This window comes from Podarcis erhardii, assembly GCF_964252035.2.
Source record: "Podarcis erhardii genome assembly, chromosome: 5".
Classification (NCBI taxonomy): domain Eukaryota; kingdom Metazoa; phylum Chordata; class Lepidosauria; order Squamata; family Lacertidae; genus Podarcis; species Podarcis erhardii.
Window position 1 is genome coordinate 14,583,273 of NC_138509.1, and position 27,260 is coordinate 14,610,532.

General features: G+C 43.2%; 1 protein-coding gene across 1 annotated transcript; it reads left to right on the forward strand.

Annotated features, from left to right (window-relative positions):
- Nucleotides 1-545: 545 nt before the first annotated feature.
- ANXA7 (annexin A7) lies at nucleotides 546-27,260 on the forward strand. The gene is made up of 13 exons (XM_081864363.1): nucleotides 546-704; nucleotides 7,157-7,211; nucleotides 12,350-12,572; nucleotides 13,754-13,849; nucleotides 15,167-15,204; nucleotides 17,392-17,494; nucleotides 18,312-18,406; nucleotides 19,034-19,147; nucleotides 20,668-20,838; nucleotides 22,516-22,686; nucleotides 22,994-23,069; nucleotides 23,876-23,988; nucleotides 26,653-27,260. Exons 2-13 carry the CDS (start codon nucleotides 7,158-7,160, stop codon nucleotides 26,773-26,775), a joined length of 1,377 nt encoding a protein of 458 aa, XP_081720489.1. The 5' UTR covers nucleotides 546-704; nucleotide 7,157; the 3' UTR covers nucleotides 26,776-27,260.

Below are 27,260 nucleotides of genomic sequence, written 5' to 3' on the forward strand. Positions count from 1 at the left end.
AATATTAGGGGGGTGGGCAGAGGAAGAACTAGACCATGTGAAAAATGTACATAATGTTTTAGCTGCAGTTCATTCATTTTCAGCCTTGCATTCAAAAGCCTGCCTGGACATTCCCTTGTGGCGCCCATAAGCTAGGCTTAAGGTGCCATTTAGCTCCTAGCTAACTTTAGCTCCCATCCCAGTTGCTAACACTGGTCCTGAACCTTGCAGCCCTCCCATCAACCCATGGTTGTGGGTGGTGGGAATGCAATCCGGTAAAAAAATTCTTGCGAGTCACAATTTGCCCACCCACGGCTGGTCTAGCTAATCCACCTCTCGGCTAAGAGAGCTTGGAGTGGTATAGCCACCACCTTGCCCGACAGCAAGCGCGACCTTCGCGAGCAGCTGTGGGCCGTTCAAACGTCCCAGTTTCCTGGGTGGTGGGGAACGCGCCGCCGCGTTGCGGAGCCGCCCTGAACGTGCGAACGTGGCGGCGGGGCCCTCCCCGCGAGAAGAGCCGCCTTGAACAACGCCGCCGCCTTCTCCCTCACAGCCGCTGGGGCAGCGCGGCGGGTCTTCGCTTTCTCAAGGCGGGCGGGGCGAAAGTCAATCCCGGCCCCAGGGAAGGGGCGGGCCGGGTTCCGCCGGCCTCACCTCGCCGGGGCGACGTCTCCATTTTGCTTCGCTGAGCTGCGTTATAGCGGGGATTGTCGGCCGCGCCTCAGGTGAGAGAGCGGGAAGGGCGGGAACCCGCGGGGGGCAAAATACCGCAGTAATAGTAGCAGTAGTAATAGTGGTAATAGGGGTATTAAGTTCCAGCGACGTTTCCCGTGTTGTGTGTGTGTGTGTTTTAAACCAAACCCGTGTTTGTTTTCCTTCTTGACGACGTGGACGTCTCCTCAGCCCTCGCCCCGCTTTTTTGGGACAACGGTCTCTCTCCCCGCTTCGGAGCGTGCCAAGTTTTTGAAGTGGCTCGAGCAAACAAACAAGCCCCCTCCTCCCCTCCAGACCCTTTTCCGAGAGTTGAACTGCAAACTCTTAATGCTGCGGACATTGCCTCCCCCCCCTCTCTCTCCTCCCTCAAATTCGGATCAAATTCGGATTAACAGCCGCAGGGCAACCCCGACTCTTTTCAACTCAGGGCAAGGTTAGGAATGAGAAGCTTCCCTTGGAAATCAGGCGACCGAGGCTGAGAGTAACTAAGGGGAACGTTAAGGGATAAATAAATGCGCATTATTTTCCCCCACATTTCCTTCCCCTCAACCTTGCGCCCCAGGCGGCAGCCGCGGAGATCAGCGCGTGATTTCTTCAGCTGCTAGCATTCTATAAAACCGGCTGCTTGCTCAAGAAAGTAGGGGCAGAGGTGCTGCCTCGCCTAAAGCGGCAGAGGAAGCCCCAGGGATTGCCCCTTCGTGGGGTTGGTTTGCCTCTGCTGCTAGGCTGGCCCTGAGTCTTTTTTATGATGGTTGTGGCAAGAGATATATATACAGAATATATATATATACACTCTCTCTCTCTCTCTCTCTCTCTCTCTCTCTATATATATATACTGTGAACCACCCTGAGACCTCCTGGTGTTGTTATTTAGTCGTTCAGTCGTGCCCGGCTCTTCGTGACCCCCTGGACCAGAGCACGCCAGGCACTCCTGTCTTCCACTGCCTCCCGCAGTTTGGTTAAACTCATGTTCGTAGCTTCAAGAGCACTGTCCAACCATCCCGTCCTCTGTCATCCCCTTCTCCTTGTGCCCTCCATCTTTCCCAACATCAGGGTCTTTTCCAGGGAGTCTTCTATTCTCACGAGGTGGCCAAAGTATTGGAGCCTCAGCTTCAGGATCTGTCCTTCCAGTGAGCACTCAGGGCTGATTTCCTTAAGAATGGAGAGGTTTGATCTTCTTGCGGTCCATGGGACTCTCAAGAGTCTCCTCCAGCACCATAATTCAAAAGCATCAATTCTTTGGCGATCAGCCGCCTTTATGGGAAAACCATAGCTTTAATTATACGGACCTTTGTTGGCAAGGTGATGTCTCTGCTTTTTAAGATGCTGTCTAGGTTTGACCTCCGGGTACAGGGCGGTATATAAATTCAATAAATAAATAGGTGCTTTTTTTTTTTAAGTGGTTACTGAACTGCATGCATGCTCTTTGGAGGAAATTTGTTTGCCGATGCACTTTCAATGTTAACAGTGACTAGTAGCTGCCTCCTCTTGTTTAACACACTGTGAAAGTACTGGAGTTTTTCTGGATTAAGCTGAAGTGAAGCATTGCGGGGGCTTGGATTTAGAAGACCCTTGAGGTCCCTTTCCAGCTTTACAATTCTGTGATTCTATGACTGTGTGCCTTTTGCGATGCAATGATTCTTGACACATTTGCTTTTAGTTGTACAGTATGTCCAAAACGGAAAGCGTGACAGTGGGCAAACGCATGAGTCATACAAGGCAGCTGTAACCCTGGATTTGCCATCCTGCCTTGTGTGCTCACAGTGCCCTTCATTCAACAGGTGCTCCCTGCAGAACTTTGAGTTAATATTAAAGATCTGTTAACTGCTGTTGAGTTTCTTTGCAAACAAGCAGGCTGAGTAGTTAAAAGGTGTGGCATTTATTTATATATGGGGTGGAGATTATGACGTAATCCTGAAATTGGGACTTCAGGCAGAATGAGATTGCACTTTCTCCTTAATCAAACAATGCTATGTGGTCCTGTACTTGCAATTCATTTATCCATATAAACTGCCCCATCTCAAAGATGGGTAAGATTTTAAGTCCATAAGGCTGAAATTTAAATAACCAGATAATGACCATTACATGATTCTTTACCACTTACCTCATATTAAAACTAGCCCTAACAGATTACCCCTACAAATGAACAAGTTTCCTATGTTCCTGTGTGCACTCTTAATGATCACCCCTGAACATACATGTGTGAGCAATTACCCTTGTAGATTTCTAGCTACTATTTCATGCAAAAACATTGATTGAAAGGGTAGACCGGGAGTGGGATTAAAATGAGTATCATACATAAAGTGATTTTATGTTCTCTCCCAAAGTGAACCTTCCATATTGATGTTAATAGCTTGTGTTTGAACTCCTAAGCAGGCTGTTACGAATTTTGACTTGCCTTTTAGGAGACTGTTTTTGAGAACAATCTCTCTGAGCACACGTAGTACAGCTTCATAGTACATCATTATTTTCTGTTAATCTGTTAATTCAAAACAGCCCAAGCTGAAAACAAATGCAACTACAAGAAAAAAAAGTGGCTGCTGTTTAGTAGTCTCATTAAAAAACAACAATGAAATAAAATAAATCAGTCATATAATCTTGAAAGCAATTTTACACACTATATATGGGTTTCTTAGATACTATCATATAGGAATTAGTGTAGGCTAGAAACCAGTGAGTATATAATCATACAGGACAAATAATACTATAAATGTTTGTGAACTGAAGCACACATGCTGAAATACATTCATGTAGGGCCATTACATGTGACAATCTGCAGATGAGTCATATATGATATATTTGTTCTTCAGTGCAGGCAATCCATAAAGGGCCCCCCAGATTCCTAGAGTATTCATGTATGCCCCCTTGCACATCTCCTCCGGTCTTCCTTCCTTCAACTCTTGTCTTTCTACATTCCTTTTTGCTACCTTCATTCAATTTTCCTGTTAAGCCCTGTGTTATTACTGGGCCAACTATTGCATATAGTTATATGTATTTAGGGGTTTTTTAAGGGGCCCCAAACTGACTTGGAGTAGAGAAGCTAGGGCAAGGCATTTCTCTCTGCTGGTGTTAGCCCTGCTGTGGAATGGGACAATTGCCTGCATCTTATCTGTCTTCACCCAGAAAGGGCTAATAGCAGATTGTGCTTGATGGGTGTGAAGAAACAGGGTGGGGACGAAAAGGGTTAAAGCGCCACCTGCTCTCTCAGTGCTACTCCTTTCATTCAGTTCCTCTTATGGTTGCTTTATTTTTTATTTTATTTTTTTAAAAAAACAAATACTTCATTAGGATAATAAAATATAACTGTATTTGTATTTAAACGCAGCTGATTTCTGTTGCAGCATTCAGCAAACAGGCTCCCCTTTTTAATGAAGGTGTGTCTTTCCTCTCTTTTCTTCACCCTCATTTTAGCTTATCAGTTTTGCCATTAGCACATAGTGCTTTATCTTCTCAGACTCATTTCTCTTTGTCCTCAGGATTGGGTATAGTTCTAGCTGCTGTTATCATATATGCCGCTAATGCTGCCTTTGGCAGCATTACTCTCTTGTCTTTAGAGTAAGTTAATAAACATAGTGTTTGGATAATGTAACCTAATATTTGCTCCATTGAAGTTTTTACAAAAAGAGAGAGATTTTGTCAGTATTTTTTCCCATAGTCGATTTCCCACATAATGCTTTGGCCCTCTTATTCCCTGTCCATTTCTGTTGTGAAATCTTACTTATGGAATTCCCCTATTTTTTTCTTCTCCAGTTGTATTGCAGTGCTATCTAGTAGATGCCTGTGATGCTTATGCAAGAGCACTGGATTCACTGGTGTGTGGGAAGAATGTAACTTCCCCAGCAACAAAAATATGATGGTTTGAATGCTTTAGAAAAATCTTGGTGTCTCCTGTCACTAAAACATTACCTTAAGTAGAGGATATCTGGATTCCAAAAAAACAATTTAGTAACAAGGATGCATTTATTGCACTTTTAAAAATTGTAAAAACCTTCCCTCTATATTTGTAGCTTAATTTGAAGTAGTGGGTACCTTTATCTCGTGTTTGGGTTTCGTTCCATCTCCCATTCCTGCAGTTACTTGATATGATGCTGCTTTGGTGCCTTATCCTTCTCAAACTCTTTAACCAAGTTTCCTTGTTCTTGTGTTCCTTCATGCTTCTTCCCTGATTAGTCAGTTTTATTTACACCATTACCTATTTTGAAAAGGCTTTGGAAATTAATGCAAGAATGATAGCATAGCAAAAATGCCCTAAAGCTTCCCCAAACAATCTCTAACCAGGAATGTGCTTTGCTATCATTCATAGAGAAGACAAGGTTGGGAAAAAGAGGTAAAGGTTTTTCCTTTGAAAATCAGTCTAGCAGAAACTGTAAATGCAAGTTACAGATAGGTAGCCGTGTTGGTCTGCCATAGTCAAAACAAAACAAATTCCTTCCAGTAGCACCTTAAAGACCAACTAAGTCAGTTCTTGGTATGAGCTTTCGTGTGCATGCACACTTCTTCAGATACACTGAAACAGAAGTTTCCAGACCCTGGAAACTTCTGTTTCAGTGTATCTGAAGAAGTGTGCATGCACACGAAAGCTCATACCAAGAACTGACTTAGTTGGTCTTTAAGGTGCTACTGGAAGGAATTTGTTTTGTTTTGTAAATGCAAGGTTACCTAGTCCTGGACTGTGGATATGTACTGTATAGCCATATGTCTGCGTGTCTGCTCCCCTGTCAAGATCTCTTTAAAAGGATTTCTCAAACATTGCTGAAGGTCATCACAGTTTTAACAGTCAACTTTGGATTTTGTTTTACTCTTGCATAGCTTGCTAGGAAACAGTATGGAAGGGGAAGAAAGTGCTGAGTGAACCTGCTAATGAATAAACAGTTAATGAATAAGATTTCTGTGTGTGGAACAGGCCCCATATAAATAAGAGGAAATGGAAGAGGATCACAGACAAAGCAAGGGACTAGCAACTTCATTGCCAACTCTTACATTCATAGAAGCATATGGCAAAGCGAAATGAAATAGATGGCATAGTCTCACAAACCCTCTGTATCTCAGATTTGACCCAGTTAAATCGGCAATGTAACAAAGTTAAATTTGCACCGGCAAATGTGAAAGGTGTAGCCATGGAAGAAGGGGATGTTTTCAGAAACAGGTTTGACTGTAGTCTGGCACAGGAATCTACAGATTTTGACTTGGCTCACTAGCAGGTCATAATTTATGGACACCTCTGACCCCTCACTTCCAAGTCCCCTGTATGTGCCAGAGGAAGTGTATGGCACAATTGCACCGTGACCACCTCCAGACTGCAGGGTGATGAGAATTGCCTAGTAGATCTTCATATCTGGCCAAGTGACAAACAGGCTGGGGCTTTTGTTACCCTGAGCTTCCTTCCAAGCTTTGCATTGAGAAACACTTGGAGCTGTTTGTGACATTAAACCTCTCCTTCAAAAGGAGGGGAGATTCTACTCCTTGGGGAGTAGATTTGTGGAGACTTGATTTACTGATCCAGCGATAAAGTGCACAGCCATGCCTCATCAGTGCTTCTCTTCCAAGATTCTGAATTAGGAGGAGTGCCTTAATTTAATTTTCATTGCTATGAAGCTTGGGAGAAGAGAGTCTGTTGTAACTGAATGCTACCCAGATAGCCTTAATATAAAAAAGGCAGATCCTTTTAAATTATCTTGAAAGCTTTTAAATTTTAGACTGTTTTTCCTAAAACACACACATAGTTTTCCACAGTCAAATGAACTACTCTGTTTTCTGCTTGGCGTTACGTAACTGCCTTTGTGGAGGGTGTGGTCCTCATTTTTTACTTCAGGAGGATACACTGAAACATGGATTAATGACTCATTGTGAGATGGAAACAAGCTGGCTGGCTTTAGTAAGCTCATATTATGTGACTTCAGTTCTCTGGAAAAACAGAAAATGCCTGAGAGGGCTATAGGCACTGTGGAGCTTATGGAGGCTTGACTTCAATTCACCACCTCTGATTTCTAAGCTTTTAAGCCTTTCTCCCTTTTATATGGAGGCAAGGTTAATATTGTACCCAGTTGCTCAGCAAGGAAAAAAAGAAACCTGCTTTTCTGTATTCTGATGAATGACTACCAAGGCCATAATATGGATGGCACATGCATTAAAACAGGACTGGGAAACCTTTTTGGCCCATGGACTAGATTGTTATCTCCCTCCAGCCCTTGTGGGTCAACTTTGACATGTGGGAGGGGCTACCACCTGTCATTTGCTCAACATCATGGTGGCTGATAGGTGGGTCCTGTCAAGTAGACCTGCCAAAGGTCTGTTTTGCTGGCATATTCCCCCACAAGCAACATGCTGGTGAACCAGAACCCTACAGCGAGCAGCACCAACCAATGAACAGATTGTTATATCCTTCTGGTGGTGAAGTGCTCACATGAGGAAATCACTTCACTCTTAAGTAAAAGCTCTCAAGTGCTTTTCTTTTGTCTTACAGAATGTCGTACCCAGGATATCCCCCTTCAGGTTACCCTGCTTTCCCTGGCTATCCTGTAAGTATTTGCTATATTTCAGTTCTCTCTTTTTTTCACACTTTAGCACAGCAATAGACAATGATGATTTGCATTGTTTTGCTATGTATTTAGTAGGCATAAAGGTTCAATCAGATGGTGCCTTTAAGCCAGGTATGGCCAATCTGTGGCCCTCCAGATGTTGTTAGAAATGGCCAGTAGTCAGGGACGATGTGAGTTGGAGCTCAGCAACACCTGGAGAGTTGCAGGTTAGCCACCAGTGGTTGAAGCAGTCTCAGGGTAGCTTTCTGGATCAATTTTATTTGGGTTTCAGACAGCTCCCAGAGATATTGCCAGTGCTTCTCGTCCAGGACCAGGACTACTGTAAGAACACTGAGGCTTGTGTTGTAACTATATATAATAACAAGCGCATATTATTGCTTAATAAAAATTAAATTGAATTTTTCCCTGTATTGGGTTTTGAAGTTGCAGAGGAAAAGAAAATGTTAAGAGTGTTTTGAATTGTTGTGCTGAAGGATATTGACTCACACACATCAATCTGCTTCTGTCATGCATAATGGCATCTTCTGTCCTCCGAAGTGCTCTGAGGTTTCACCACATAAAAGCACAGTTTGTGCTTCTCCAGCAAATGCTCTCAATGGCACTTTTACTTCTCTATTTTTTTCCTGTTTCATGTTTACTCAATGGACACACATTGTTTCGCTCTTGTGTTCGTCCACTTCTTCATAATAGTATATTTTACTTCTGTTCATATTTTTTTTTCTTGTTTCAGTGTTAATGCTTTAAATTCTTGTTTGGTCTTTCTTTTGTTCATGTTTGGTTTTGGCATTTTTAATTTATTTTTTGTTATAATGTTGCTTTTTATTTATATTCTTTAGTTTGGTCTACTATAATGTGTATTATTTTTACCAGTGTTTTTCTCATTCTCTCCCTCCTCCCTTTTTTATTCATTGTGGTGTTTTCCCCCCCTTTTGGCCGCTTTTTGTTTGTTTGTTCCATGTCTACATTTATTTGTACTGCAATTCACTATTTTAACTGTTTGTTTTTATCTTTCCCATGAGTGATATGGTTGGTATTGTGTAAAGAGTTTTTACTTTTTTATTCAGGTAGTGTAGTGTATTACTAGATTTGTTTGTGTGCGTGTGTGGCATAATTGTTTGTACTTCTGCATCCAAGCAGAAGGAGGGAGAAGGGAGATGCACCTTCAGGGCAATAAAATATTAATCAGTCCCAGAACCGTATATTGTAAATGTTTGTAGGTCTTAATCTGCCCTGAGACTGAACAGTCTCTACTGTATGATGTGCTTATTGCCCTCACTTCCCTTTGTCTTGATGTTGATACTATATTTTTGGAATAGGAGGGTGTGGAGTAAATGAATGAAAATGACTTTTATTCTTAGGGATGGTATGGTGAAGATGAGCATGCCTGCCTTAAGACCGATTCTGTGAACAAAGAGGTTCAAAGGAGCCCCAAGGAGGGCCCCTTTGCAGAACTGTTTATTAGCATGTTTTACTACCTGAGTTGTAAATGTCTTACATCCTGAGTTGCTGAGACAAAGCAAATATTGGACTCAGAAGCTTGACTCCCTAAGAGGCTCGTTTCCTGGTTGATGTTAAAATTAAGTAAAGAATGTGTTAGATTGTTAGCCTTGAAAGAGGGATAGATTTATAGTTTAGAGGTGACCCGATATAACAAGGAGAAATAGCAGATGATAGTTTAAGAACTAGTAAAAAAAAAGGTAAAGGGACCCCTGACCATTAGGTCCAGTCGAGGATGACTCTGGGGTTGTGGCGCTCATCTCACGTTACTGGCCAAAGGAGCTGGCGTACAGCTTCCGGGTCATGTGGCTAGCATGACTAAGCCACTTCTGGCAAACCAGAACAGTGTACGGAAACACCGTTTACCTTCCCACTACAGTGGTACCTATTTATCTACTTGAACTGTGTGCTTTCGAACTGCTAGGTTGGCAGGAGCAGGGACTGAGCAACGGGAGCTCACCCCGTCGCGGGGATTCGAACTGCCGACCTTCTGTTTGGCAAGCCCTAGGCTCTGTGGTTTAACCCACAGCGCCACACGCTAGTACGCAGGCTTAAATGCTGCATGAATATTATAAAACACACCCCTATTGTAAAAACTGCTAATTTGAATAGACATGGGATATATGGTATTGTTGGGGGTACGTGTTTAGGAGCAAACATGATGTAGGCGGATCGGGAAGCCTGTAAACTGCAGTTTCTTAACCAATAGGAGTTGTAGGAGAAATATTCGAACCATCTTAGGGTATAAATTATCTGTGATGTGAACTGGAATGTGCAATCCCCTCTTTCCAGCATGAGTTGGGGGGGGGTCTTTGCCCAAAGTCTGCTTATGCTTGATCATGGTGTATGTAGACTTTCTCCTTTCAAAGAGAAATTTGAATCCCTCTGGGAAAGATCCCTGTTGTCCATAATAATTAATTGTCTGTTTCATTGCTCCTTTGGGATTTCTGATCAATGAAGTTTATCTTTCTGTGTTGATAACAGTAGGCGTTATGGTTGACCTTGCTTCTGTTACTTTAGTCCGAAGTCCAGTGTTGTGGGTAGGGTGAATAAGGGCCAGTGTTTACTCAGCCACAACCTCGGAGGCAGTTTCTGTATAGATCTGTATTTTTTCTGCTTCAGTGGTAGACTCCAACAGCTTTGCAGGATGGGATAATTTCACCATTTTGCAAAGTGCTGGGAAACTGGGTGCATGCGATGGAGCTTTCTCTGCCTCTCTGGCAAGCTCAGAGCGGAAGGGAGAAACACTCACAGGGGAGCCCAACTTCTGGCAACCTTGCAGAGCTGGGTATCTGTTTCTTTCTTTGCAAGATGCTTGTAGCCCAGGTGATAAGCAGGTGATCTTCAGTCTAGCTTCTGACTCCATATCTGGCACTTGATGGTATGTAGTAGTGACATCCTCTCAATTGCAGTTGTTTAATCCAATATATATATATATATATATATATATATATATATATATATATATATATATATATATCTCCACTTCTTGAAGAGGCTTCCCACTTCATGGACGATGAGCATTCCATGTTGGTATTCTGCTATCTTTGGAAGATGCACCTGTTTACGCAGCCATTCCCTTGACCTATCGACCTGAGTCTCCTGTTTTAACTACTGTGTTGTTTTAATGCAATTGTTTTATGGTGTGTTTTTAAAAATGACTGCGTAAACAGGTGCGTCTTCCAAAGATAGCAGAATACCAACATGGAATGCTCATCGTCCATGAATTCATAATCCCTTTCAAAAACCATCTAAATTACTGATCATCACTACATTGTCTAGCTTTGGTTTCTTAACCATGCTTTCCATGAAATCTTAAGTGGGAAACTGTAAGTTTAAGAGCTCACTCCAAAACAGGATAAAAGATCTAAGGGAGTTGCAGTATACTGAGAAACTTTAGAAACAGAGATCCAATAACTATAGTCCTAAGCAAATCACTGGTCTATCTTCCTTAAATGAAACCATGCACAGAGCAAAACTAGCAACAGTTGGCATAAATGCACCAAATGCCAGTGGCGTAGCGTGGGGGGTGCGGGGGGGCCGGCCGCACCGGGTGCAACATCTGGGGGTTAGGGTTAGGGGGCGCAAATCCACGGGTTAGGGGGCGCAAATTACTTGCCTTGCCCTGGGTGCTGACAACCCACGCTACACTACTGCCAAATGCGGAACAAATAGTTTTATAAACATCTATTGAGGACACTACAAATTAACAAGGGAGATGATTGGCTTACTTATAGACCATAAATGGAACTAAATAGACCATATAAATCAAATATGCCCCACTTTCAAACCTCTTCAAGAAGTGGATTAAACAACTGCAGTTGAGAGGATTTCACTACTGATGTTGCTTTCTGTAGAATAGATACTGTTCCATCTTCTTGATGAAAACTTGTCTTAGTTACATGCATGCATACATATTGCAGAAGTTATTCTGAAATGTTAGCTTTGAGTACATAAGAGGACTCCAAGATTGGAACTTTATTATACTGTCTCTGGTCCTGGCAAATGCATTTTGAATTTTACATTTACATTTTATTTTACATTAATAATAATAATAATAATAATAATAATAATAATAATAATAATTTATTATTTACACCCCACCCATCTGGCTGGGTTTCCCCAGCCACTCTGGGCGGCTTCCAACTGAATATTTAAAACAATACAGCATTAGACATTAAAAACTTCCCTAAAGAGGACTGCCTTCAGTTGTCTTTTAAAAGTAAAATAGTTGTTTATTGCCTTGACATCTGATGGGAGGGCGTTCCACAGGGCAGGCGCCACTACCGAGAAGGCCCTCTGCCTAGTTCCCTGTAACCTTACTTCTCGCAATGAGGGAACCGCCAGAAGGCCCTCGGTGCTGGATCTCAGTGTCTGGGCTGAACGATGGGGGTGGAGACGCTCCTTCAGGTATACAGGACCGAGGCCGTTTAGGGCTTTAAAGGTCAGCACCAACACTTTGAATTGTGCTCGGAAACGTACTGGGAGCCAATGCAGATCTCTCAGAACTGGTGTTATGTGGTCCCGGCGGCCACTCCCAGTCACCAGTCTAGCTGCCGCATTCTGAATTAATTGCAGTTTCCAGGTCACCTTCAAAGGTAGCCCCACGTAGAGCGCATTGCAGTAGTCCAAGCGGGAGATAACCAGAGCATGCACCACTCTGGTGAGACAGTCCGCGGGCAGGTAGGGTCTTAGCCTGCGTACCAGATGGAGCTGGTAGACAGCTGCCCTGGACACAGAATTAACCTGTGGCTCCATGGACAGCTGCGAGTCCAAAATGACTCCCAGGCTGCGCACCTGGTCCTTCAGGGGCACAGTTACCCCATTCAGGACCAGGGAATCCCCCACACCCGCCAGGGAACCCCCCACACCCCTGCCCCCCCCCCAAATTTATTGCATTAACTGTTTTAATGGTCAGGTTTGCACTGTATGTATTAGGCAAGCATATTTGTTCCATGTGTGATTTTTTTTTTTTTTAAGTACAGCAGAGTTGTTTTCTTTAATCCAGCAAGTGGTAGAGCTGAAGTGAGAGCCTCAGTATAGATTTTCAATTTTCTGTGACTTTCTCTGGGTCTTTCTTTCTCAACTGTGTTAACTCTTGATCCACTGCTTGTGTTTAGCCTACAGGGCAAGAGTCTACTTACCCACCTGCTGGTCAGTATACTTACCCTGCTGCTCCTGGAGGCTTCCCACCTATGGGAGGTGGTGCATATCCTGCTGCTCCACCAGCTGGTGGCTTCCCAGGGGCTACAGGATACCCACCCGCACCTGGTGGGTACCCCCCTGCGCCTGCTGGATACCCTGGGGCTCCTCAGCCTGGTGGAATGCCAACTTATCCTGGAGGTAATGTGCTGAAACACTGTTGGCTGCTTATCTCTGCTGTAGTTGAATGCCTCTGTTTGGTGGCTTAAGAAATACAAGGTTGTACCCAGCAAAACCATCCTGTTAATGCAGGACCCTCAACCTGTGCAGCAGGGCTTCTTTTTCTACCCATCTATCCCCACACTCTCCAGATCTGCTCTGGAAGGTTGTGGAAACCCCCCAGAATGGGCTTGCGGAGGGTAGGCATGAGGAAGAGGAAGTCCTTGACTAACGGGACAACTTCATACTAGACCCTAAGCAAGAAAGGAATAAATCAATGCTCTTGGTGAGGTGCTGGTTATGTTCTCTGTGTTTCAGAAAGGTCAGAGAAGCTTAGATGAAAAGGGCAAAGGTAAATGCTCAGCTCCCATTTGTCTTCCAATCAGGCACTGAACAGGGTAGGGAAGGACACTGCGTAACTGAGAGTGACTATTCAAGGCCACACGCCAGTCCCAATCCTACATAGTGTTAGCTTACTGCATACTTGCCACCATTGGCCCCACATGAATGACTTTTTAAACCAGAACCATGTTAAGGAATAGGTAAGCTTCAGACAAGGGCTGGCTTATCCAGACATACCTTTCCTTTGCTCTCTCCAGGCACAGTCCATGTGTCTGAGTGTGCCACCCCACTCCCTCCGGAGCTTTCCCTGCGACAATCCACTCTTTAAAGCTGAATTTGAGCAAATGGCAATTTGGGTTTTAGGTGGTTTGCCATTTGCTCTGATTCAGCTTTAAAGACCAGCTTTTCGTGGTGAAAGCTCTGGAACAAAAAGAAAGAAAGGTGCTCAGACACTGAGCTCTAAAGCGCATGGACCGTGCCTGGAAAGTGTGGATAAGGCTGGCCTTTGAAACAGCTAGCCTTAACTCTGCAGTGTCTGCTGAATGATTCTTTAACTTACCCCCCTTCTCTGCCCACAGCATGCAGTAAGCTGCCTGATTCATTTGGGAAAGTTCCTTACTCAACATAAAGGGGGAAAAAATATTAGGATTCTGGTAGTGAGCACAAGTAATACAGGTTTTCAAACAGACATTAAATCAACTGAGCATTTTCTAGCTTTAAATTGATGTATTAACTATATATTTTGTTGTTTGTGATTGAAATATTTTGGTTGCACTTGCATGGTATCAGATTTTTAATTTTTTTTAATGTACTTATTCCAGGCGCTGGGTTTGGAGTACCTTCAAATGGTTCTGGCTATGGCTATCCGCAGCCTCCAACCCAAAATTATATGGGAGGTGGACCAGCACAAGTACCAGGTATTGAACAACTATTGTGATTGGATATGGAAAGGATAAATCATTCTGTTTATGGGTTTAGAGGTGGAATGCACCCAGTAAAATATGAGACTAGTGAAGCAAACTTGTATCTGTAAGTCTTACTGTAAGTCTGTATTCCACTGCTGAAACACAAAATAGTAGTTAAGTACTGTTACCCACTGCCTTGTGGGACATCTTCAGGAGAAGAAAAGGCCAAGGAGCAAACCCTACACAAATTTGAAATGAAGTCCCTAAGATGGTTGGATGGGGCCTTGTACACCTCCTTCTGGCAACTCCCGCAGCCAAGCTGGTGCCAAATGTATTGCTCTGCTTTCCTTGGGGCCACATCCTTGACGCCGTGGGGCGGGGCGGGGTGGCGGTTCTTGTCATCTAGGAACCCCAGGACCTCCATACACATCGCCCAGGCCTCTGCCTCAGAGAGGTCACTTCGATGTTGCTAACATACCAGAAACAATGTGAGAGGCAACAGCTATGAACTACCAGTCTCTGCAGCCACAGCAGGTGCTGTGATTCTCCAGTAGTTTGACTTCAACCCCAGAAGCGCACTTCATGGTCTCTCGAGACAGACGAATGCCTGCAGCTCTTGCACCGGCCTCATGTATAATCCCATGTGGGGACAGTGATTCACAGAAACAGCATCTATGCACAGCCCCAGCTGGCTTGTGAGTCCACTAGTGGTCCTGTATGATCCTGGATTGCATGGATGCTGCCGTAGTTGGCTCCTATCGTTAATGTTAATCTGCTCAGTGGCAATGCAGATATGACATGACACCCTAGTAAATACTAACCAGGAAAAGGAGGGGGGAAATTGGTGCAAAAAAGCGAGAGGGAACCTGTGAATTTGTGGCATTCCTCCTCATCTTGGTTATCCTGCTGTTAATGCCACATCTGCACTGTGCCTTACTGAAGTCCCACTTCCTTATCTTGTGTCAGAAAGGACCTTGGAAATAAAGATAGGGAGTTCCAGGCTGCAAGTGATAGTGTTTTAATGGTCAGCTTTGCATCCAGCAAGTATTTCTTCCATGCACAGCTCCCTGAAGGGAGCAGGAGATGCAAGGAAAGAGACAGAAATCCGAAATGTGATTGAAAGTGACACAGTTTGGTGGGTGCTCATGTCACTGTGAAGCCTGCAGGCTGCTTTGCAAGTCCTGAAGTTCTCCCTGATCTGCATGAGGAAATATTAGCTGAAAACCAGTGCATGAATCAGTAGCAGACTTCACATTTTGCTGTGATGATATTTTATGCACACAGCATGGCAACAATAAAATCTTATTTCAATTTTCTATTTTTCTTAAGCTGGGTATCCAGGTGGACCAACTCCAACACCACCTCAGGTATGTCATTTGTATTATAAAATGGCAAAATGTTGTTGGTTTTATTTGATCATGGTGGGGAATGCAAATTGTTTTGACAAAGAAAAGATGTTGTGGTCCAGTTCTGCAGATCAGTATAGAAAACTACTCACTTGTGTATGCAGCATATTTGAATACACCTCTTGGAGTTTGGCTTGAGAAGCCAGAGAATAACTGAGTCCTTCAGTCTTAGGGGGCAAGCTTTCCTTTTGAGGGAAATCAAGCTAAGCAAACTTAGTGTTGTATTGGCTAGGTTGTTGCAAGGGCTCTGGGTGGACAAATAGAACCAGTTTAAACTACAAAATGTATGCTTAATGAAAGTGTGCGAAAAACTTTCTAGGGGAGGTTGTGGAATCTCAGCTCAGGCGTATGCAAGCCATAATTCCAGTGTGTGTCAAATTACCTACCTCCCTTCCTTGTTTTGTGATAACCATAGTTTGTCATCCATATGTGGCAAACCATAGTTGCTGCATATTTTACCTCCAGGCCTGAATTGGAAACCATGATTTGAAATGGGTTTCCAATTATGGTTTGGAGAGGAACTTATAATGATTTTGCTTGTCTGATTTTGAATAAACTTGTTGTCATGAATCGGGAAGGACGGTAGATAAATTGGAGTACACAAGGAGAAAATCACTTGGCCTAGCTTGAGCTGTAGCCTTCCATGTAAAAGAAAGAGCTGGGGGCAAATAATAATAATTGTCAAAATAGTAAAATTTAAATAGAGGGAAAAGTTTGATATTAGTTTTTTAAAATCTGCTTTTAAATTAAATGCTAATAAAACCCTTCTGCAGTAGCCATTTGTAAAGGCCTGCCATGTTTTGAGAATTGCAGCCTTGATGATTCCAGTGTGGTAACTTGGAACATAATAGATTTTGGCAAAAGTTACACTTCACAACAGGGTGGTTTCCCCTCTAAGCCATCCCCCTTGAGGTTCAGGCCACTCTTGCTTTGGAGTAGACACAGTGAGCCCTTGTTCTCAGAATTCAGGATCCCAGTTCATCACAGGACCCTCCTAGGGGCGGCTTCTACCATCTCCTTGTGCTCAGATTCCTCTTCCTTCCTTCTCTTAGACTGGCCCCTGTACAGTTGACACAGGCAGTGCTGTTGCCTCTTGCCTCACCCAATAAACTTTCCTTTGACTCCCAAGGGAGTGAGGGATTGTCACCCTCCTACTTATCGTTGAGTCTGCTGCTTTAAAAGAGGGTTAGACAAATTCATAAAGGATATCAACATTAGCCATGATGCATGTGTTCTGCCTCCACAGTCAGAGGCTGTATGCTTCTGAATACCAGTTGCTGGAAACCGCAGCAGGGGAGAAGGTTGTGCTTGCAAGCTTCCCACAGGCATCTGTTTGGGCACTATGAGAATAGGATACCGGACTAGATGGGCCATTGGCCTGATCCAGTAGGCTCTTAGTAGGTTCTTACATTCTCTTCCTGTGCCTGTGTTCCTGTTGAAAGCCCCAAATGCTGTGGAGCTTTTCCTGCAGCTGCATCTTCAGTTGTTCTCTCCTTCTCCCTCTCTTCGCCTCAAGCCTACCTCTCCCTCTCTGTGTTTCTGTTTTAACTCTGAATGCTAAGGGAGATGTGTCCTCCAGCCTGAAATTGATTGCTTTTTTTTATATATAAATATTTATTAAAAAATTTTTGGATACAAATGCACAAATAATAAACAACCTTACTTATATAATAACGTGGTTTCATCACTTCTTTGGACTCCCTCACGTCTCCCGCTCCCATTTACATCGTTAAAAGGTTTTTCCAAGCAAATTATCAACTTGTTTACGATCTTATATCCACTCATTTAAATATAATCTAGCAATTCTCCAAAAGGTTTATGTTTTCTTTAATCTCACTTATCATCAAATTCAAATCTAATTTAGTGGTGGCCAATTTTTTATAATCTAGCATCCTTCTTAACATTCAACAGCCTGAAATTGATTGCTGGGGAAATTTCCTGCAAATACTTATAAAGGCTTGAGCCGATGACAGGTGCCCCATCATATTAGTAAACCAATTCTGTTCATCTGGAATATATTGGCCTCCCGACTGCTTAGGATGTCTCTCCTTTCCCTCTAAAGTACTGATGCCTAAGATTTCATTGTTGAGATTGAATAAGCATTTCACATGGATCAATAACATGGTAAAACAGATTTCTCAATCTCAGCCTGCAGCCATGACTCAACATATGCAAGGCACAATTCGACCAGCTCCGAACTTTGATGCAGGCCGGGATGCAGAAATTCTGCGCAAGGCTATGAAAGGGTTTGGTAAGAGCGGTTTTGTGTTTCATACAGTGTTCGTGTTTAAACTTGTGTAGGCCCAGAAACCAAATTCTCTTCTCTACCTTAATCCTGCACGTCTCTCACTAGATCCTTCCAACACTTGTATATATTTTAACCATAGTCTTTAACATAACTTGGGGTGCAAATCAGCCTTTCACTCTACAACCTGAATTGTATATATGGAATATTTTTTTCAACATGGCTTCCTCTTTCCATGGCTTGGTTTCCATTTTGGATTTTTAAAAATAGAAATACGGGCAACAGTGAAAAAGAGCAGCAAGACTTGGGATAGATGGGTCTGTAGAGCGGGGCATGAAGAATCGTAACCATGAGAGAGTATTGCACAATATGCAGGGCTCTAGATGCTCCTCAAGACTGTCCTTGGCAGGGAACTCCCTTGTTTAAAGTGTATTCAACATTGTCCAGGGCAGATTTTGGTGGTGCCTGATTTGGTGGCTGCAGGTGGGAGGAGAGGAGGGTGAATTTCCATTGTATAAGAGAAGTCCATTTGCACCAAGTTGGATTCTACCCCAGAGCTTTTGTCAGATGTCCCCGGGTTTGAAATCTTTTCCCTACATTGTGCATTGCTAAATACCTGTTTTAAGCAAGCCTATCTCGCTGCATTCAAACTCTGCAGTGAAGTGCTAGTTTCATTTTGTACAGGAAATCTATGAATGTGAGCAGTTTGCAAAGTCTCTGTACTAAAGCAGTGTTTTTGCCCGATGTACACCTTGGGGTGTACAATAAAAGGGATGAAATGGCTTGATACGAGACTACACTGAGTTGCCTTCTTGCTCCCTAGGAACGGATGAACAGGCAATCATTGATGTTGTGTCCAACCGCTCCAATAGTCAGAGACAGCAAATTAAGGCTGCTTTCAAGACCATGTATGGCAAGGTATGATTGCTGGTGATTTTGTTTTAGTCATAATAATGAAAAGCAAGTCAGCAGCTGGTACAGCATATGGACAGTTTATGTGCTTAACTGTCGTGAGCAGAGTGAGGTCTGTGAACCCTCCCCCTGTAGTGGTTTTCAAGAAAGCTAGGAGTGGACATAGCCTCCGGCTGTGCTTTACTAGTATAATGTGTAACAGTGAAGTGTTGACAGTAGCTTCATGTTCAGTATGTGCTGAGTGATGTAACCTATTTCAGACAGCGGCTTCTCCTATCATAGAAGATTCCAAATAGCTCTTTGACATAAAAAGTCAGTATGGGCCTTGTTGAGGTACTAGTATTGACATACAAGGCATATGTCTACAACACACCAACTCTTTTGCATTCTGCTGTATAAAATAAAATAGTAATTTATTCTAAAATGGCTGCCTGTGTTATGATCCCCTAGTTTAAAAGAAGTTTTAAATTGATTTATCATGATTATTGCCTTCATTTTCTGTCTTGAAAATATGTCTCACTAGACTTCAGTAAACATTGATTTGCCAGCAGCTGAACTGTACATTTTCAGTCTGTGTGCACATGCATATTTTATGAATGTATGTCTTTCTGATACCACTTTGTAATTGGACAGGATTTAATTAAAGACCTGAAGTCGGAGCTAAGTGGAAATATGGAAGAGCTGATCCTTGCACTGTTCATGCCAAGTACCTATTATGATGCTTGGAGTTTGCGGCATGCCATGAAGGTATGATTTTCACTGGCATTTATTTTCATGTAAAATGGTCACATTAACTGTAAAGGACTGCAAATGCTCAACTGGATCAAAGTCATTTCAAAATTTATTTTCAGTAATAAAGGTGAAAATTGTGATAATAGTTTTTAAAATTAAGGAATATATACAGTGTACATTTGCAGAATATTCATAGGCAAATGCAACCTGCTCCCACTCTCTCAAAATTACGGCAAATCTCTCATAAAAATAGGCCCCAATGCCTGTCTTGCAAAATTAACCATGGTCCTCTGTTTTGCATATTCTTTTGTGCTGCTCACAGAACCCCACTTCTTGTTTTCTTATTCACTTGGCTTTCAGTCAGAGTCAGAGATGATTGTTCTTCCCTCTCCCAGTTCTTCATTCCACCCCCCCCCCCCTTGTTGGGGGAATGGGGCACATGTGCAATCCAGGAACACCTTGTGCTTGGCAGAAACAAACCATCAAATTAACACCCTGCACCCCCACCCCCAAATCCACTGGAATCCACTCCTGGTTTTCTCCTCAGCCCCCTTCAGTTCTCCAGAAAGGCAGGTTGGGAGTGGCAAGAGCTCGGGTGGGGAGGCAGGTGAGAGAAACTTTTAATGTCAGGCATACAGAAGGAGAGTGATGCTTCTGTCACCCTCAGCCAACAAGTCAGATATGCAGCGCTGGCTTGTCACCAGTAGCAGGGCTGGGTGACTATGATTGATCTAGATGCAGAAATACCTGTAAGACAACTGTGGGAGTACTTCAGGAGGGAGGCAGGAATGCTCACTCTGTGAGTTTAAGCTACAGTCTAGTTGAAAATATTGCTCCACTGACAATGAATGAAACCTGTGCAAAGAGCATAGCAGTGCCCAAGTGTAATTTATATGTACATGGTACCGATTCCTAACATGAATCTCCCCACACATCCCTTAGTTATTTTAAGAAATGGAGAAGGCCTTCTATGTCCTGAATAACTGAAGGATTGATTGGTGTCCTTGCTTTCTTTGCTCAAGCACCTTACATTTCTGGCTGCATGACTTCTATATATACCCAGATATGGAAATATGTATGTGTTAGAGATACAAGTGACAAATGCCCTATAGACACAGTTCCCTGGTGGTAGCCAGCTGAGTTTTACTAACGCATAGACCCATTAAAATTAGTAGACCTAAGTCATGTTCGCCCGTGCTTGTGCCTGTATCCTGTTCATTTCCAGTGAGACCGTCACTGGATTATGCTCTTAGATTATAATACTTTTCTTCTGTAACAAACCTTAGGAACTATTGGTAGCTGGTTGCTAAATGAAGCCAGTTTGTTGGGTAGGTTTTTTTTGCATGAGCTGAAAGATGCACAATGGCTTGCAACATGATCTAGTTGAATGAAGCAATATGGCTCAGATGTTCCTACAGTACAAAAAAGTGATCAATCTTCTTTCTAATGTAATAAAACAATTAGATGTTCTGGTCAGCTTTCTGAGCAGCCCGCATTGAGGTAATGTCTGTAGTGCTTTGTTTCTCTGCCTGCAGGGTGCAGGCACACAGGAGAATGTGCTGATTGAGATTCTGTGCACAAGGACAAACCAGGAGATTCGAGAAATTGTCAGATGTTACAACAATGAATTTGGAAGAGATATTGAGCATGATATTCGGTCTGATACGTCAGGACACTTTGAACGATTACTTGTATCTATGTGCCAGGTAGGATGAACAACCACCTTCTGTCACATTTATGTTTACCTTGTTCTCGATAACAAGGCCACCATATAAGTATCTAGTTTGCACCAAGTACAGTTCCACCTGTAAGTTTTCCACCCCTTTTGAAATGTATCCTGGGTTAGGTACCATTCCTTGTATGAAATAGGATTTGATGATAGGACTAGGCTTTTTCTATCAGATGGAAATTTCAAGTCTCAAAGTCTCAGAGATTTCAAATACCTATCTCTTAAAGTAAATGGTCTTGACTTAACCATGACCATCTAGGAACCGATCAATGTGACATCCAGCTCTGAAGGAGACCTATTACTGAGGAATAATATTATTGAATAAAACAGACACAATAGATCAGTAGCTCCCAATTAGCTTAGTACTGTGGACTCCCTTTTTCAAAATCCAAGCCACAGACCTACTTTTGAAAATGTGGTAGTTTTTGTTATGTGAATGGTGCCACCATACCCTTCAACATGTCCCAGCACAAAAACCAGGATGTGTGTCTTCTGGGCTGTGCTCCTGCACGAGTCATTTGGCCCACACACAAACATGGTGCCCAAAAACGTGTGTTTTGGTGCACTGCAATGTTGTGTATCAGGCTGTGATCTCATGTGTGAGCATGGCACTCAAAAACGGGATGTATTGGACAATTTTTTCTCTCTTAGATGCAACCAAAGTACTGTGTTAAATAGACCTGTTCCATCTTGCCCAAACCAAAACTCTGATTTGGAATACATCTCTCCTAACCAGTTCAACCTGTTAATGTGTTGATACAGGCACAGATCATGGACCAGGCCTCCTCTTTTTGCACATTGTATTGAATTTTTTTCCTCAAAATATGCGCTTTTATTAATGTGCTGCTATGGTGGGGGTGACGGATCCTTTGGTTCTGGGAACAAAATTGGTTTATTTCAATGTTCACAATCTTCCAGTACCAAGAAAGTTTGAAACTAGTCTGTCTATCCAGCTCAGTTTAAATTTCTCCCCTAAGCGATTGTCATTGTTGATGAAAATAAAAGTATTGGACTAGTCTGTTGTTAACTGATAGAAAGATAAATAGTTTGGTCATGTTAGTAATATTTATCTTACACTGTGGCTCTGCTTAATTTAGCTACCACTGTAACGTGCAAGTATTAATTTCTAATTTCTCCCTGGTCACAGTTACCAGTGGCTTTAAATATAAATTAAACTGGGGGGGGGGGCAATCTTGCCTTGTCCTCTAGACGATTTAAATTATGAGATGACTGAACAGTTGATCTTAGGTTTGCTCATTTCGTTTTGCATATTTGTGGAGCCATAGCTGTGTTCAGACAAGGATACTGTAAAGCATAAATGGAGGCCAGATGTTTAATCATTTGATTTGCTATGTCTAAATGAAAGAGAAAAGGGAATCACCATGCTTATACTTCATTTTTAAATAGTTGAAGGCAACTTGCAAGCAAGGCTAGTACAGTAAGCCTGCAACATGCATTTAACCTGTGTACTTGGCAAAAAAGTGAATTAAAAGAGGGTGGGCATCCAGGGAAAAAGACTTGGCAATCCTGCCTGCCATTGACCCCAATGAGTTCTGACTATACACAATTTCTGCTGTGATCCCTGGAATGTTACCCCTGCATTTGTGGGCTTACTGTATATAATAGTAGTAATGAATATTTTTCTCTCCTACAGGGTAATCGGGATGAGAATCAAACTGTAGATTACCAAAAGGCTCAACAAGATGCCCAGCGCCTTTTCCAAGCTGGTGAAGGGAAGCTAGGGACTGATGAGTCTGCCTTCAATATGGTCCTGGCAACTAGAAGCTTTCCCCAGCTGAAAGCCACAATTGAAGCCTACTCTCAGGTAGACGAGAAGGGGGCGGCATTTGTGTGGACTAGACAGGACTGGATTTGGCTTTCATCAGTTATTTCCTACTTCTTTTTTCCTTTCCTTCTCCTCCTGCGATGAGGCTACATTTTAATATTTTAATGTTTCAATATTTTAATGTATTTTAATTTTGTTTTTAAGTTTTAATCATTCAACTTGTTTTTATTATTGCTTGTAAGCTGCTTTGAGCCCGGCCTTGGCTGGGGAGGGCGGAGTATAAATAAAAATTATTATTATTATTATTATTATTATTATTATTATTATTATTATTATATTTTTGCAGGTTGCTAACCGAGATTTATTAAGCAGCATTGGCCGGGAGTTTTCAGGAAATGTAGAACGTGGTTTGAAGGCTATCGGTAAGGGACTTTTCCTGCATTTCATTGTTCAATGAGGTCATTTTTATGGGCAATTTATTTACCAAGCACCTACAACTATTAGGTGCTGGAAACTTCACTGATTAATGAGCATTAGCTGGGGCTTCAGTGCCCTTCCCAGACCTGTAAAATAATTTATGCAAAATAAGAGGACTGATGTCAGTTACTTAATTTGCACATGTGATGTACAGTGGTACCTTGGTTGTCAAACTTAATCTGTTCTGGGAGTCTGTTCGACTCCCGAAATAGTTTGAAAACCAAGGCGTGGCTTCTGATTGGCTGCAGGAGGTTCCTGCACTCAAGTGGAAGCCGCGTCGGATGATTGGCTTCCAAAAGACATTCGCAAACTGGAACATTTACTTCCGGGTTAGTGGCGTTCAAGAGCCAATTTGTTCAACAACTAAGCTGTTCAAGAACCAAGGTACCACTGCTTCAGATTGCTGGTGGTGCAGTAATCCTTTCTCTCCACTAGAAGGTACACTCCCCAAAGAAAGCCCTCACTGGAGACTGGGCTTAGATGCACCACCCATTTCCTCCCTAGAACCAGTTAGGGCTGATCTAACAACATTTAAATCTAATTTACCTAGTTAAGGACATGATTGTTAATTTTATGCTTTTGGACTCTTGGTCTTTGTATAGTTTTTATGTTATAATATACTTGGAGGGAAATGCAATGACAAAAAATGGAATTTGGATTAAAGATTCTGACAGGTTGATGCTGTTAGAATCTTGTGGCTTTGAGCTGTCAGTGTCAACTCCGAGTTGATCTTAATACTGTTTTATTGCAGTGCAATGTGCTCTGAACCGCCCAGCCTTTTTTGCAGAGAGGCTTTATCATTCCATGAAAGGAGCTGGCACAGATGATTCTACCTTGGTTCGAATTATAGTCACTCGCAGTGAGGTAAGAATTTATTATGTGTAAATTTTATGCAATTAAAGGCCAGTTATTTAATCTTCATTATACACACCATCTGGCCATACTTCCAAAGAGGTCAAATGGCTCCTTTATTAAAACGCAAATGCATACGGTCTTTTACTGTTCAGGCACAATGGGAGGTGACAGAAGCTGTAAGCACTTTTGACAAATTGATAGTTGAAACTTTTCTGGTATTATAAGCAGCTTTTTTTATTAAACTTGTACAACCCAAGTGGCACATTGTATAGATTCAAGGCCATTAGCGGTGATGCCAGTTACCTGAGCTGGCACAGATCTAGATGATAGAAAGCACTCTTCTCTTAGGTAGCAGACTCAGTGCCACATTGTTCCTGGCAGTGATAGTGGCCCCAACCTCTCAGTCTTCATTATTGAGTCATTGCTTTAGAGGCTTTCCAGGTAGAAAGACTGGCTATGAACATGAGGTGGGGTAGCTGCAGTTGCCAAGACAGGTTGGAGCAAGAATGAAAGCAATGTACTGTTTCATGTATTTATTTATTGTGTGTGATTGCCTTTGTCATGTTATTAGGCCTGGCAATACATCAATATCTTGCCCAGGACTGCTAGGAGGGGCAGACCGTGATGACAGCTTCATTCAATGGTGTGGGTGAAACTGCCACCTCCTGAGTGAAGCTGCCATCCCGTGTGCCCTCATACCGGCAGAGGGTGAGACAAGCTGCATTGGCGAGGCACGATACAGCTTGTTCCTCCCTGTGCTTCTTTAAACGGCTTGGCTGAGCACGCCGCTGCCCTCGCCAAGCAGTTTTGCAGATCACCGCACAAGCCAGCGGTAGGGTGGGGGCTCTGTTAAAGTGCTTCCCAGCCCCACTCCTGCTTGCATGTGGGCAGGATTTTGGCTGGGGAAGGGCAGGCTCTGTCACACTTCTCCATTGAGGTGTGCACCCCTCAACAGAGACGTTTAAAGGAACCCCCACCTCTCCTGGCTCTGTTAGACTAGCCTATGTGCAGTTGCCTCACTGCTGCCGCTTAGGGGGTTGGATGGGCTCAGCCAGGGGGTGCAGAGGCTGTGTGGATACAGTGGTTTTGCACCCCATGGCTTGAGGACCAGGCTCTGTGCACGTGGCTGCCTTTGTCTGGGAGGGTGGGCTGTCTGTTACCACCCCACAAGGAAAGTGGCGGCTTGCTTGCATAGGCAAGGGCAGTCAATGCACAGAGCCTGACAGGCTCTGTGAACTTGGCTACTGATGCCTGGTCCATCTTCGGGGGGGGGGGTAAGTTTGCTGCCTCTTCCTCCCAGGGGAAAGAGGTACCACACCAGCAGAGAGCGCCTCCAAAAAGAGGTCCCTGCTGCTGGCACACCAGGGCTTGCTTAGTTGGGGGGTAGGAGCCATCCCATCCACCAGGCATTGGGGTGAAAGCACCTCAGCTTCAACAGTGAGAGCTGAGGTTGGTTTCACCCCTTGCTGGTGAGACACCACAATGTTAAAAATGTACTGTATTTTTCGCTCTATAGGACGCACTTTTTCACCTCCAAAAATTAAGGGGAAATGTGTGTGCGTCCTATGGAGTGAATGCAGGCTCCTTGGCTTCAGTGATAGCAACACGAAGCCTCTGAAGTGCAGAGGGAGCACTCCCTCCGGAGGCTTCGCGTTGCTTTCGCTGAAGCCTGGAGAGTGAGAGGGGTCGGTGCTCACCGACTCCTCTCGCTCTCCAGGCTTCAGGGATAGCCACCCAAAGCCTTTGGAGCGCAGCGGAAACTTGCACTGCACTCCGAAGGCTTCGGGTTCCTTTTGCTGAAGCTGGGAGAGCAAGACTCTCCTGGCTTCAGAGATGGCCGCCTGAAGCCTTTGGAGCGCAGCGCAAGTTTCCGCTGCGCTCCAAAGGCTTCAGCCACGCACCTGCCTGGAAGCCGGAGTAGGTCTCCTTCTGTTCCTTCTCCAACTTCGCTTGAAGGGGCACTGCACAGTTCTCCCTCTCTGCGCAGCGCCCCTTCAGCGATGCACCTGCCCTGGCTTCTGCCTTAGCTGCGCACAGCCTCTTCGGGCAGGGGGAGCCTTCATCCCACTACCCTAAAGAGGATTGGCACAGTTATCCCATAAGCCAGAACAGCCACACGGTATCCGAGAAGCCAGATCCCTCTTGCTGTTCTGGCTTCTGGGATTCAAAATATTTTTTTTCTCCCCCCCCCCCCAAACTAGGTGCATCTTATCATCTGGTGTGTCCTATAGAGCGAAAAATACAGTAAACTGCCCAGCCCTAGTTATTATTTGTATGCTATCTTTCCATAGTGAAAACCATGCCTTCAGGAAAGGTGGCATACAAATAACATGAACTGAAATGAAGGTTGCATTACACATCATCCACTGTACCAGAAAGTAACATATATGCATTACTTACTTGTTCATAGACAGCAGTATTAGGGGCTGGATCGCTAGGCAAACCTATGTCTTGAGTAGCTTTGTAACATGTTGCAGACTGTGTTTCTGGTGTCAAATTAATTCCTCCTCCTCCTCATCAAACTGGCACTGAAGTTTTAATGCCTGGTGTGGGTGAATGGGGCACAATCCATCTGGAATTTCAGTGGCACTGGACCTGCCTGTTGAGTTTAATGGGATTCATGAATTAAGTTGTGTCTTCTCTCAGTTGTCTGCTTTGTTTCTTTTGGCACAGATTGATCTTGTACAAATCAAACAGATGTTCACCCAGATGTATCAGAAGACTTTGGGCACAATGATACAAAGTGACACAAGTGGAGATTACAGGCGTCTGCTCTTGGCCCTTGTTGGTCAATAGACCACACTGAAACAAAGAAAATGGAAAATGAGCTGCTTGGGCAAATGACTATCATTGCATATAAGAGCATAAGTTATCCTAGACAATGTAAACAAGTATGCTTCTAATGGATGGTTTATTTTGCACATATAATTGCCTTAATTTCGCACATCATGTACTTTACAATATAAAATAAGACACCTGCTGTCTGAGTTGTAGAGAAGTGTCTTTTTCTTGTTACCGTGGCTATACTCAATACATTAATATAAACCAATATCACTTATTTACAAATATTAAATAACCTTGGATTGTAGCTAAATTACTCAGAGTAGACTTAATGAACCACATTAGTAGAATACCAACCCCTTATTCTTGTGAGCATTTCACACATACAAGAAAGAGTCCTTTCTACTTAGGAAATTTTTCTTATATGTACAAAGTTTGTAGCAGTTCAGAACATGCCGGGGTGGGGAGAAAAGGCTATAATAAAGTATCTTGGAATAATG

Excerpts from the sequence above, each read along its gene's own strand:
- ANXA7 (XM_081864363.1), top strand. The coding sequence starts at position 7,158 with ATGTCGTACCCAGGATATCCCCCTTCAGGTTACCCTGCTTTCCCTGGC. Across the intron at positions 18,407-19,033 it reads TCAAGACCATGTATGGCAAG|GATTTAATTAAAGACCTGAA; the intron begins GTATGATTGCTG and ends GTAATTGGACAG. Across the intron at positions 19,148-20,667 it reads GTTTGCGGCATGCCATGAAG|GGTGCAGGCACACAGGAGAA; the intron begins GTATGATTTTCA and ends CTCTGCCTGCAG.